We start from the raw sequence: 13,831 nt of genomic DNA, 5'->3' as shown, positions 1-13,831 counted from the left end.
CTTTCTGAACACTCTTACTTAAAGTGTGTGCAGGACCACCATACGTCCACCAGATGTCGCAAATGTCTTAGTTACTATTGGAGCAAAGAGCATGTTACCTGCAAATGAGTATCCTGTGCCATTGTGAATACATTGTAGATTACAGCTTTCTCAAACTGGGCCTTTAATCCCAGACTCTGGGAGGTGGTAGGAGGAAGATCAGGGACTCAAACTTATCTTCAACTACAGAGTGAGTTTGAGGATAGCTTGGGTTACGAGGCACACATCTGTAATCTCAGTGGTTGGAAGGCAGAACTGGAAGGATCTTGTTTGGGCCTGGTCTACATAGCAAGTTCCAGGACAGCCAGGGTACACAGAGAAACCCTGTTTCTAAAAACAAAAACAAACAAACAAACAAACAAACAAACAAAGCAAAAAGCCTATGTGACCAACAAGAGGAAAGCCATGCCTACTGATGGAAACCCAGGCCACTCTTGGGGCTAGTGATGTCATGGATCTTGGAGGAGAACCTACAGCCACCACCTCACTAACCCAGCCTCATTCCTAACTGCACTCTAAGTGTTTGCTCCTGTCCACAGAGAAATGCAGTTCTCACCCCTCATCAAGAAAACCTCTCTTTGCAACAGACGAAGACCACTACAGAAACCCACAACCGATCAAAATAGAGAGTTGTGGGTCCAGTGTCAGCGGCTACACCTACAAAACAACTCTTACGTGTGAGGCTCGGGAAACACAGCAGAAAAGAGGGCAGAAAGACTGTAGGAGCCAAAGGATCAGAGAGTCGCTGTGAGACTGTCTTCTAGGAGTGATAGACGCTCCATCCATAAAGTATCACCAGCATCACTGCCTGCTTAAACATGGGCCGGGGACTCAGTCCTCAGAACTATAGACCACTGAGGAATGCCAAGAGCAGAAGTAGTATTCCTCAAGAAAAAGCACACCTGTTGGTTATTCCACACCAAATGGTCAGCCCTGAAAACACCAACACACACACACACACACACACACACACACACACACACACACACACACACACACACACAAACATAGACACTAACAGTTAATGAAAAAAAAGGCCATTGACTTTAAGGAGAACACAGAGGTGTATATGGGAGTATTTGGAGGGAGGAAAGGAAAGAGGGGCATTATATGTATTATACTCTCAAAATTAAAAGAATTACAAAAACAAAAACAAAAAACCACAGAAAACCTCACAAGGCTTCGTGTAGCTGATGCTGATGCTGCTGGGAATCCCTGGGTAGCCTGAGGATGATGTGTTTCTGATCATCTTGTCTTTATTCCCCAAGACCTGAGATTACAGGCCCATGCCAACATGTCCATATTAGGTGGTGCTGGGAATTGAACCCAAGGCTTGGGCATGCTAGGAAAGCCCTCTACCACCTGAGCTGCATCCCCAGCCTTCCCAGGACAGTCATAGGAGGTAACACATAAAAAAATTGTCTCGGTACTTCCTTTCTGTAGGGGTGGAAGTTGGTCTGGCTGTGCGATGAAGAATTGGAATTGAGGGTCTATAGCTAGATGTCCTTGTCCTCTGTCATATGTGGCTGTCATAATCCTCTCTGCTGTGAAATTCGGCAGGCAGAGGCATCATGTCCTCCACTTTCCAGAAGTTTCTTGTGCTCTTCTTCCTGCCCACATCTATTTCCAAACGTCTATGCTAGAAGAACATCCATTATATTAGGGCCCATACCCAGCCGTCTTATTTTGATTACGTATGTAAAGACTATCTTTAAAAGAGCTCTTCTTCCTAGATTGGGGCTTGGACTCCACATCTTAATTCAGGGGTGACACACTTCAAGCCACAACAAAGTCCTTGCTTGGCCACCCCACTGGAAATGTCACCCATCCTTCCTGGCCCTGTGATTCTCTTCCCTGCTCTAGCTTTGTTTACCATAATAGCCTCCCTACTATTTAATGCTCAGCACATGCTTTGTGTGTTTGTGGTCTTTGTTTTCAATAGGATTATACCTCTGTGAAAGAGGGGAGTCTTTGTTTTGCTTGATTTCCTTTCACCTATAATGGTACCTGGTCCATAGTAGATGCCCAACAAACACGCATAGGATGATCACACTGCAGTCCAGGGCAGGTTAATGGCAGGTTGCTAACATTATAAGGTCAAATAGAAGAGGATATGGAGAGCTACTGGTTGGTTCATGGAATCAGGCCCAGGGGGATCCACTCCTTCCTTAGCCTCTGGCTTTTCTGTTCAGGGATCAGTGTCCATGCTTAACCTGTTAGTGCTCATTGAGTGATTTCTAAATGTGACCAGAGACTTCACCAGCCATGGGGCCTAGCAAACAGAGCAGGCTGTGTGTCTCAGGCCTTCACGAGACGTGGAGACACTGCCAGTTACCACCTAGAAGAAGTCTGAGGCTTGTTGGGAGAGCTGCTGTTCAGGAGTTCATGGCCTGTGGTACCTGGAGAGGGGCATGGAGGAAAGGGCTGGAGTGGCCACAGGGGCACTTCACCAAGACTTTGCCAAGTCTTGAAAGAAGTTATGGGACTGGACAGAATGGGTGAGCACACACACTGCCATCAGTGTTATTGCAGTGGGGCAGACATCTTTGTTTGAACAAACTAGCCATCTAGACAGTCCCTACTTGGAGTGTGGGAATTTCAAAGGCACTTGCTCATGTTTACTCTATGTTAGTCTATATATAGTAAGGGCCATCATGTGCATTGCCCATTTTGTTCTTATAGCTGCCCATGGCAGAGGTGTTACAATTATTTTGCTCTTCAAGAACAGTCATCGGGAGCATGGGTAGCAGGCTTGGCTGGTTAAGTGCTTGCTGGGTAAACAGGAAGGTCTGAGTTTGATTCCCAGCACCCACATGAGAAGCCAGGAAAGGTGCTGTGCCCTTGTAATCTGGCAGTGGTAGAAACAGGAAGATGCCTGGAGTTTTCTGGAAGGCCAGCCCCTCTTAATTGGTGAGTCCCAGGTCCAAGTGGCAGATCCTGGCTCAAAAAATGAAGTGAGGCTGGAGAGAGATGTCTCAGTTAGTGAGGTGCCTGCCACATAAGCTGAGGACCTGAGTTCAGATCCCCAGAACACAGGAAACAAACAAACAAACCACAAACAGAACTCCAGCCAGCTTTAACTGTGTTGCATGGAGTAGACAGGGATGGCAGATCCAGGGAGCACATTGGCTTGTTAGTCTAGATAACCCAAGGTACTGGGTTCGGTGAGAGACCCTGTCTCAAAGATGAAGTTTCAAGAGATCCAGGAAAACACCCAACTTTCACATGAACACACATACAAACTCTCTCTCTCTCTCTCTCTCTCTCTCTCTCTCTCTCTCTCTCTCTCTCTCTCTCTCACACACACACACACACACACACACACACACAAAGGTGGATGGCTCTTGGGAAATGGCACTCAAAGTTGAACACACACGCGCGCACACACACACACACACACACACACACACACACACACACACACACACACGACAAGAAAAGTCCCAGACTTTGTACCAATGATGGTGTGACATGGGGGTCATGTTCTGCTGTGCCCTACAAGGACAGTGAGTGTGTCAGGGTGTGCACTCTGTGCAAGGCACTGCACACAGCAACTCATTTTCTTCCTCACATAGCCTTGTGACATGAGGAACATTTTCACCTCCATTTAGAAGACACAGAAGTAGCCCAAAGCCAGCTGAAAGGGGCCAGCATCTCTGCTGCTCTTCCTAACAGAAGGCTGATTCCGCTAGGGAGGGGTGGGGTGTCCCTTAGGAACTCAGATAAGGGACAGGGTCTATGTGTCAGGTGCGTCATCCAGGTGGACCAAGCCCGTTTCAGAAGGTAGGGGAGGAGTTCCCAAGCAGTCGCCAACAACCTCGTTTGAGAAAGAAACACACTGTGTCTAAGAGCACTCTGACCCTTGGCACAGCAGGAGCAGAGGGAAGCAGTCAGTACAACAGGTGTTTCCACCCCATGGAAGCAGGAGCAAGCTAATCCTTAAGATGTGTAGACTGCTTATGTCCTAGGTCTTTTTCTGTCTGCACTTCCCTGTCTCTGTTCCCCGTGGTGATCTGTTAAGCAGACCTTCTATTCTTAGTAGACATGGTTTAATGATGGTATAGTATCTTTCCATGCAATTGCCTCCAATAGAAACTGCACTGGGAACATGGCATCCTTAGTGTCTCTCTGCTGAAAATCCACACTGCAGACTTGGTCTTGTTTCCTGGACTGCTCCCCTCCCTGCTGTATCGTACCAGGTGTTGAGGAAGTAGGACCTGGTGTGCTGGTTCCTCGGGCTCTTTGTGTATTTACTGCAGATCATGTCCTGGCAGGGACGCTGAATCAGCACTGGGCACAGGGCAGGAAGGGGTGAGGCCTTCCTTTCCAGCCTCCTCCCACAGCCTTTTCCCTTTTCCCTTCCAGCTCCTTCTGAGGCCAGGCACAGGTCAACTGAATACAAAGGAATAAAGTTATTCCTTACAGTGGCCAAGTCACAAAAACAAAACCCCAAAACCCAACCTAGAAAAGCTTGCACAGGTCTGCCCCAGCTTAACAGCCACCAGCAACGAGGACTCTTAATGACTCCCAGTGCAGACCTCCTCTATTGCCTGAGCTGTGCTCAAAACTATCCCTACTGGTTGGTCTCAGGACACACAAACATGTGCGCACACACATAAACACACACACACACACACACACACACACAAAGAGAGAGAGAGAGAGAGAGAGAGAGAGAGAGAGAGAGAGAGAGAGAGAGGGAGGGAGGGAGGAGGGAGGTTGTTCTACATTCATCCTTAGCAATGTGGCTTCAAGATTTAATATCTTGAGTAGGGTATGGTAGCACATACCTGTAAATCAAACACACACACACACACACACACACACACACACACACACACACACACATTTTAATACCTTTGAATAGCAGGTAAATTCAAATATATTCAACTATTCAACAAATATTTGGTGCATGTTATTTTCCATAGGTGTGCTGGCTAGTTTCATGTCAGTTTGACATAAGCTAGAGTCATTTTAGAAGAGGGAACCTCAATTGAGAAAATGCCCCCATTAGATTGACCTTTGGGCAAGCCTCTGGTACATTTTTGTCATTGATGTTTGATGTGGGAGGGCACAGGTCACTGTGGATAGTGCCACCCATGGGCTGGTGGTCCTGCTTGCTGTAAGAGAGCAGGAAGAGTAAGTAACGAGGAACAAGCCAGTAAGAGGCATCCCTCCATGGCCTCCCTCTGCGACAGTTCCTATCTCCAGGTTCATGCCTTGAGTTCCCGTCTTGATATCCCTGGATGATAACGGAAATAAACCCTTTCCTACCCAAGCTGCTTTTGGTCATGGTGTTTTGTCACAGCCATAGAACCCCTAAGACAGTAGGTATTTAAAATAATAAGAGTCATGCCACATTATCTCCACATGTAGGAGCACCAAGTCTTTGGTCTCCCGGGGTGTCTATCCATCCGATCTTGGATAGGAATAGAGGACGGAACAGAATCTGCAGCTGAGACTTAGCTTTGCAGTCTACAAAGTGCTACTGAAAGAAGTGGGTTTCAAGAGAAACATGATGAGATTCATGTTTTGGTAAGGACTATTTTGGGGTGTATGAAGGCAGTTTGAACGTTATAGTGGGGAAATATAGTTGAGAAGAACCAGGAAGAGAGTTACCAAGAAGACTTTTATGTGAGGATTGAACTCAGCATGGCCAGTGGGGATGAAGAAGGGTCCCTGGTAGAGACCAGGTTGAGCAAACCACAAAACCAAACATGAGATCCTAGTCCCAGCGATCTTGCTAAAGAATAGTCTTCAGGGCAGTTAGCTAAGTATTGCATACTATTCTTTGAGGTCTTTGGGATCCCCAATAAGCAGTCTGTCTAAAGTTACGTGGGACAAGGGAGATTCTTACAGATTAAGGCTTGCAAGGATCCTGCAGTGAGGCATCTCTGTTACCAAGGGCATCCTGAGTTTCTCTTCCCAAACAGCAAACAAAAGATGTCAGAGGTGAGGAATCAAGATTATTTCTGCAAATTGGGCTTAGGAGGATTGTGGCACTCCTCACCACCTCAGAATTAAGAGCTCTGAGACACCTGGGAGTCACTGTTGTGTAGAGCTTAGCAACAACCTTGCCACGGCACCAGCCTCTCCTTCGGGGTGACTGTGGTTGACTTCAGTCCTTCTGCATTGTTGGCATGTGTCATGTGTTTGTGCTTCATTAGGACTCTGAACAAAGTGACGACTCCAGGGATTTTCTCCAAAGGTTCTGAAAAGAAGTTAGACTCCAGCCATGTTGACACCTTGGATCCTGCACCTTGGATGAGCAGAAGGGCCTGGTGGATCAGAACGTCTCATGGACATGATAGCAGGCTGGCCTCCAAATCTGGGACTGCCTCACAGAATCTTTCAGGAGAAGAAAAGCTATCCAGGAGTGCCTGCCATGTCTAGTACCTACTTCATGCCGGGAACTCCCAAGATGCTGGGAAACCCCACAGCAGTACCTATTCTCTCCCAGAAAGAATTCCCAGGCCCCTCAACCTCTTCCATTTGGTGAGGCAGTAGCAGGAAATAAATGGTGACAAGGCGTGTTTAGGCAACAGAAAGTTTGAAAAGTTCCCCTCCTGGGGGTGGGGGTGGGGGTGGGTGAGCAGTGGTAGCTATTTTAACCCTGTTGTGAAAGTACAGTGTGACAGAAACTAGAAATTTCCACTCCAGATGGGTGAGTGCAGTGGGTTCAGGAAGTGGTCTCAGAGCTTACTCTGGGACTGCTGTGAGGTAAGTGCAGCGACCCTGTGCTCACAAAGCTAAACTCAGGGAACCCTACTGACTCTTGGAAGACCCAGGCCCTAGAAGAGGGATGGCTAATTAGGGACCATAACAGGGGTAAAACGTAGTAGCCTCTGTTTCTTGTAAGCAAACATAAGTCACCATTAGAAAGACAAAACCAAGAACTAAGCTCTGAGTCTGGTAGGGGTCTAAACATGCTGCCCGGAGGCCCTGTGTTATAGGCCTTGGCTCTGACTCTGCACCATTTATAGGCAGAGTTTTTTGTCTCGCCTGCTAACTCCCAAATAACCACACAGGAACTTATTAATTATAAATACTTGGCTGATAGCTTAGGCTTGTTACTAACTAGCTCTTTCAACTTAAATTAACCCATATTTCTACCTATGTCCTACCACATGGCGGTACCTCTTTTCAGCATGGCATGTTCATCTCCTGCTTCCTCTGTGTCAGGCTGGGGACTCCACCCTCCTTCTTCCCAGCATTCTCTCAGTTTGGCTCTCCTGCCTAACCTCTTCCTGCCTAGCTATTAGCCAGTCAGCTCTTTATTAACAATGAGAGCAACACACCTTCACAGAGCACAAAAGGATTATTCCACAGTAACTATCTGTCATGTCAGATGTGCTTTTGTTGTTTGTAGAAAGACAACTGCTTGTTCTGTTTAGGTAAGAGAAATTCCAGCAGCCTCCAGTAACAGGGATGCCTCACTGCAGGATCCTTAGCAAATCTAAAACTGTAGGAATATCAATTGTTTCAAGTAACTTCTGAAGGGAAGTAGAGACTGATTATTGGGGGTCCTAGAGACCTCTAAGAATGGGCCCCAGTGCTGAGACTGCTGCCCTGAAATCTATTGTTGCAGCTAGGTCCCTGAGGCCAGGATCACAAATTCATTTTGATGTCTGTTGACTTGAAAGAGCACAGGGTTCTGTCTCATGTGAATCTAGTTCCTCTAGTTCCTCTTCCTTCTAACTGGAACCAGAGGAAATCCGGTAGGAACATTTCCAACTGGCACTGCCCTCTCATCTACTGCCTACATCTCAAACCTGGAGCTCAGGGCTGCCCACTCTTATCTCCAGTATAGCTCATGATTTCAGGAGGACCCTATGTGGAAGTCTCCAAGGATGAGGTGACAATGGGACCAGGTTAAGACAGTAAAGTGCAGGGAGCACCTGTCTCTGCTCCAAGCTGCCGTCAAAGAACACTGTCCCTTGTACATTCCCTCCATTTCCCCTTGTTGTACAGATGGGCAAATTCCTGGTGACTTTTAATTAGGCTTTAATCTAAGGAAATGGTCTTCAGATCATTTTTACCTTTTCTCACATAAAATACATTACACAGATATAGTATGTCATCCATCAGATACTACAAAACTGATATTACTTGTCAATGACCTAAGGTAGAGGTTCTCAATCTGTGGTTCGTGACCATTTTGAGGTTGATTGACCCTTTCACAGGGGTCACCTAAGACTATCAGAAATTTACACAATAATTCATAACAGTAGCAAAATTATAGTTATGAAGTAGCAGTGAAAATAATTGTATGGTTTGGGGGGAGGTCACCAACATGAGGAACTGTATTAAAGGGTCGCAGGATTAGGAAGATTGAGAACCACTGCTCTAAGGCAAAGTGAAGTACATTGAGAAGTGCGTTGGGAGACTTCCATGGCAATGCTGTATATTGTTCTCAAGGTGTTCTTAAGTTGCAGCTTTGTGACATTTTTGCCTTAGCTCCAAGACTCAGATTGGACATTTTCACCTGCAGCAGTACAGAGCCCCTAGTGGAACAGACGTGGAAAGCACAGGTTTCCTCCAACACTTAAATCACATGGGTCACTCCTCCTCTTCACTAGACAGAACAAGACACCTGACCATTCCAGAGTTCAAAGTTCAATGTGGTGATTTTTTTTTTTCAAGACAGTGTTTCTCTGTGTAGCTTTGCGCCATTCCTGGAACTCACTCTGTAGCCCAGGCTGGCCTCGAACTCACAGAAATCCGCCTGCCTCTGCCTCCTGAGTGCTGGGATTAAAGGTGTGTGCCACCACTGCCTGGCCAATGTGGTAATATTTTATTTGTGCTGAAATGTGGAGATATTTTATTTGTGCTTTAATAAATAAAGCTTGCATGGAGATCAGAGGAAAAAGGCCAGCCATTATAAGTAAACAAAGAAGTCAGGCAGTGTTAGCACATGCCCTTAATCCTATCACTTAGCAGGCAGGATCTCTGTGTGTTCAAGGCCACACTGGAAACAGCCAGGCATAAGGTGACACACACCTTTAATTCCAGCACCTGAGATCTCATGTCTTGCTTGGGAAAGACACACACCTTTAATCCTAGGGAAGTGATGGCAGGAAGCAGAAAGGTATAATAAGGCGTGAGGACCAGAAACTAGAGGCTTTTAAGCTTTTAGACTGTTAGCAGCAGTTCAACTAAGATCAATTTGGATGAGAACTCAGAAGCTTTCAGTCTGAGGATTCGTGGAAACAGAACTGGCTGAGAAGTTGGCAAGGTGAGGTTAGCTGTGGCTTGTTCTGCTTCTCTGATCTTTCAGAATTCACCCCAATACCTGGCTCCCGTGTATTTCACTTATAAAACCATTCAGCGATTTGTGTTACAGTTCAACATGGTGAGGTATATAATATTCCCATGGGGAAGGGATGCCACATGCCACAGGCCATTTTTAAATTTGACAGTTGGGACATTGAGTGTATCCGAGAGCGATGCAGAAGGCCTGAAACACTGACACAGTGCTGGCAGATACCGGTCCCACTTTTCCTGATCATCACCAGAGCCCTCCACAGGCCCACCCACTCAGCTCCCCCGTCCTGGCATAGGAATCACTAGGCCTGGTACTACTCTTTATTCCCAGTTCTACTCAAGTGGAGTGGGGTGATGGAAGCATCTGTGGGATTCTCCAAGGCTCAGATTAAGCTATGATTTCCAATAGGTGGTGTTTGGTCTCTGCAGTGTTTAGGCGCAGTAGCAGGGTAGGTGACTGGGTTCTTGTAGCTCTTCACCTACTTGTAGCTCTTTCAGTGAGAAACCTTGAGTTCTAGACAGAGCACCAGATGGTGCTGGAACACAGGCCACAGCCCATGGCCACAAGAAACAAGAGTCTAGGCACGAGCAGTATGTTTAACATAGTCTTATATTTGGAAAAGCAGGTTAAAAAAACACTTGAAAATACAAGATAAGGTAATGGTTACTTATATAAGTTTTAACCTTATATTGCTTGGCCATTTTTACATATAAATTATTGCTTCCTACTTTGATAAATACACAGCACAGTCATATACACAGAGGCAGAAAGCATGAACTATGAAAAGCAAACACTGTCAATGGCAGTCTGGTAATTCAACAAATGTTTCATATTTACCAGCTCTTAGAATGGTGGAAAACTACGAGGTGTAGTCCCTGAGAAGTTAGGTAGATGCCCAGACTGTGGGCTTTCTATCTTCTAATTGTTATCGCAAGCTGACAATGTCACAGCAGTCCTAAGCAATGAGATATCCAAAGGCAAGAGTCCTCGCTTCTGGTCATTGATTTCATCCTGGTATTTAATAACAGTGTAATACGAATACAATAAATAGGCTATGCAAATAAATATTACTCTGCTAAAAATGCTTAGTATATACAGCTTTGCTTTATACAATAGTACATTTCATCTGACTTTTTTGGCAATTTTTTCAAAATGTGTTTTCTCTGGAGCAAAACTGGCCCACTCAGTAATGAGCAGGCTGAAATTTCAAGGACACGTCTTTGAAGTTGAGAAGAACTCCTATGCTGGACAGCTGCGGTGGCCCTTGTCTTCCAAACATTAATCATTTGGTCCAATTCTGAAAAGCTTGGGTGGGTTGTGCCATTTAGTTCAGGGTTTGCAGTGTACATGTTGTCTGTAGCAAAACCACAGGGCTGGGACCTAGGCAGCGTCAAAGGGCCAGCTCCAGGACCAGAAGTCTACACAAGCAGCCACTTGTCCACACACTTACTCTTCACTCAGGCGAGTGTGCATCTAGGAAATATGTCCCTGCAAACTAGGTGTGGGACTTTATTCTCATGCCTCTAAATTCAAGGTATGTGCCACACTACTTGCTTGTAGATACTGGAGTAGGAAAAGGAATTTATTCTCAATGCAATTAAGACTACTAGAAAAGAGTGAATGTGAGTTATCCTATGTGCTACTACAACCATTTGGCAATTATGCAGACTGTAAGTGAATTTCAAATCTGTAGGCTATGGAGCATCTGCAAATGCGTGTGTAACTTCTTTCAAATATTTGGAAAGTTGGTGACTTCCCCTAGATGAACTCATGTTCTGCCTCCTGTGCTAACTAGCAAGCGGGGCTGCTTTGCAGGAATGGAATCCAAAGACCCACAGGCCCCCTAGAGGGCTGTGCTCTTAGAAAGAGGTCCAGGTATCACTCACTGTTGAAGATCCCAATTATACAGGGTTTAGGGAGGGATGGGGATCTATGTAATCATAAAAATCCAAAGGAGAATTGGAAGAGACCCTAGACATCTCCTAGTCCACCTTCAGGGAGCACAATACTGATTCTAGGGAGACCCAGGGGAGGCTCTGGAGAAGGAACCGGGTCAGCTGCCTTAGGAAGAGCTTCCTGTGGAACAAACAGGGTCTGACAATTCTGGAGTATTCTCTCATTTCAGATTTCAGATTCTGCAAACCTCCTGAAGTCCCTAGATCTGCTGCCTGAGAAATCCCTAGAAACAGGTGTTAAGGTTGAAGATGTAGAGATTTCAGATATTCAGGAGACAGGATGGAAAAACAAATCCCACCTGACTTTTGCTTTGGGAAAAGCAGACTCTCCTGGCCTGTTCCCATGTATGTCCTACAGGATTTTCTAAGTATGCTAAGCATGATGCAGGTATGGCTTGTGCAGCCCAGTTGAGCTGGTGTCTAGACAGATGAGTTCTACTCACACTGATCTCCACCTACAATGAGTTCTGAAGGGAAGGTTCTGCTTGGAGCAATGTAGAGCTAATGTTAATACATTAGGTCAGAACACAGACAGTATCAAATGGCCTGGTACGATTTCACTAGCCCAGTCCTGGTTGCTAGCTTGGAGGAAAGACAAGTGTTTGTGCTCTAAGTCTGTGGCACTCTCAGAAACTGCCAAGGGCGTTGTGAGTGCCTGTGCTTGGTCACACATCAGGAAAGCCTGCTTTCCCTGGTTCTGCGGCTCTGCTCTCAACTGCTGGCTCTCAGCCCCGAGAAACATTTTCACAGGGAACCAGTCCTAGCTGGAGTGTTTCCACAATGTCCCATAAGTTTCCAGGACTGAAATTTTACACGCTGGATCGGATGCAACCTCTTTGAAAGCTCTACCCAAAATTTTTCCATATAGTTTCTTCTAGCAGTATCTCAGGCTCACTGTGGTCCCAAGACCAGGAAACAGCGTGGCTCTCAAGGAGTCAGGAGGCAAGGGGCATGCCTTAGATGATGGTGCTGGAGAGAGCGGGAAGCAGGTCTGTGTGGACACTCCCCAGCCAGCCCCTCGGGGGCGTGGGAAACATACCCATACTCAGATTGAAAATGCATACACCTAACATATCAGGTGGGGCTTGCACACAGTGGAGAGCTATTGGGACGGCAGGCTTGATTTAACCACAAGCTCTTGCTTACTTGAGGATTCGGGGAACTCCCCTGACCAGTCCTTGAGAATTCCAAGAGGTGTTATTTGGTATATGAGGCCCGATTTGTAAAAAAATAAAAAAGAATAAAAAGGAAAAAGGCAAATTGCAGAGAGGCTCTGGCTTTACTTGGGAAGTGGACTGTGGGGGTTCCAACTCTCCAGTTAAGTCAGATTTTAGGCATTTCTGGGTACCTTTCAATCACTGAAAGACTGGTAAGCCCAACTGCTAAGCGATATATACACTCCGCTTCACTCCTGCTCCCCCACGGCTGACATTCTGCATCCTGTGGGCAGGGAGCCTGGTGGAGTTCTGCAAACACCAAGGCTGCATCAGGCACAAGAATGCAGAGGCTGGCAGTTCTGTGATCTCAGGAAGTGGACACTGAGCACCCACCATCTGGGCCCCAGGTTTTTCTGAAAATCATGTTGCACTCAATGACAACAACAAAAATATATGTAAAGAAAGTTCCCGGAAACTGAATGCTGCCAGGTTCCTTCCGGGATGAGAAACTGTCTACCTTGCCTCCAGGAGTACCTCAGTGGTACAGAAGCGGTTTCACCTGCACAGACACTAGTAAATGATTGTGGAAGCAAAGGAGTGTGTGCCAGGCATTTCTTGTTTGCACAGCAGGCCATGCCTGCCAGGGAGATGTCCAGTTTCTAGCTGCAGAAGCCTCTCCTCCTGGCCCTCTGGAGATGCTCTCACTGGAGACGTCTTTAGGTGTTCTCAGTCTCTGAAAGGCCCACAGGCAGTCAAGTGGTGCAGGCGGAGTGACAGTCCTTCCTGCTGTACATACAATCTTACGGAAAACAACAACCACCACCTGGCTGCTGTATGTCAAGACATGTTTTCTCTTAGTGCTGCCACACTATAAGCTGAGACTTGGACTGGACTGAAATCACCAGCATAAGAAAAACCCTGTTCCAAGGATGCTCTGATTCCTTTTGTCTTCTCACTGACAGCAGAGGTGGAGGGGGGCACTCTCCCGCCTCTGGTGGATGACATCACTTCCCAAACTTGCTTTGGCTGGCTTTCCTGCACTTGTCTCACGGTATGCTGATAAAACTCAGCAACCTCTTTTCTCACAGGAAGCAACATGCTGAACGGAGGCCTTCCCTTCGCTCTTCATGCTGCGGTTCTGGGGCGGAATGGCATGGCTCAGGCCCGGGGCTCCAGCCTGTGAGAGAGCTCAAACAGGGCCTGCTGGCTGTCGATGACATACAGGTGGTTGACATAGGACTTCAGCTCTTGCTGCTCCTTTGGAGACATGTCACTTCCTAGTTTTTAGAGGGAAAATGAACAATCAATGTCATGGGAGCAGTGGCGTTACTTTTATGCAGTAAACCTCACACGAAGGGTTGAGAGTAGGTTAGTTCTAGAAGCAGCATCCTTGTCCCTAGAGATGAACTTGACTT

At 46.5% G+C, this 13,831-nt stretch overlaps 1 protein-coding gene across 5 annotated transcripts in view; it reads right to left on the bottom strand.

The window, feature by feature from the left end:
* Positions 1-9,895: 9,895 nt before the first annotated feature.
* The window catches only part of Rapgef5 (Rap guanine nucleotide exchange factor 5), a 237,618-nt gene continuing 233,682 nt past the window's right edge, over positions 9,896-13,831 (bottom strand). For all 5 annotated transcript variants that reach the window (XM_076551566.1, XM_076551568.1, XM_076551570.1 and 2 more), the window contains one exon: positions 9,896-13,693. In XM_076551566.1, the coding sequence (XP_076407681.1) occupies positions 13,575-13,693 (119 nt within the window). In that variant the 3' untranslated portion in view covers positions 9,896-13,574. The remainder of the gene's footprint in view (positions 13,694-13,831) is intronic.

Source organism: Peromyscus maniculatus, chromosome 14 (assembly GCF_049852395.1).
Source record: "Peromyscus maniculatus bairdii isolate BWxNUB_F1_BW_parent chromosome 14, HU_Pman_BW_mat_3.1, whole genome shotgun sequence".
Classification (NCBI taxonomy): domain Eukaryota; kingdom Metazoa; phylum Chordata; class Mammalia; order Rodentia; family Cricetidae; genus Peromyscus; species Peromyscus maniculatus.
This window is presented reverse-complemented; position numbering and strand designations above follow the sequence as displayed.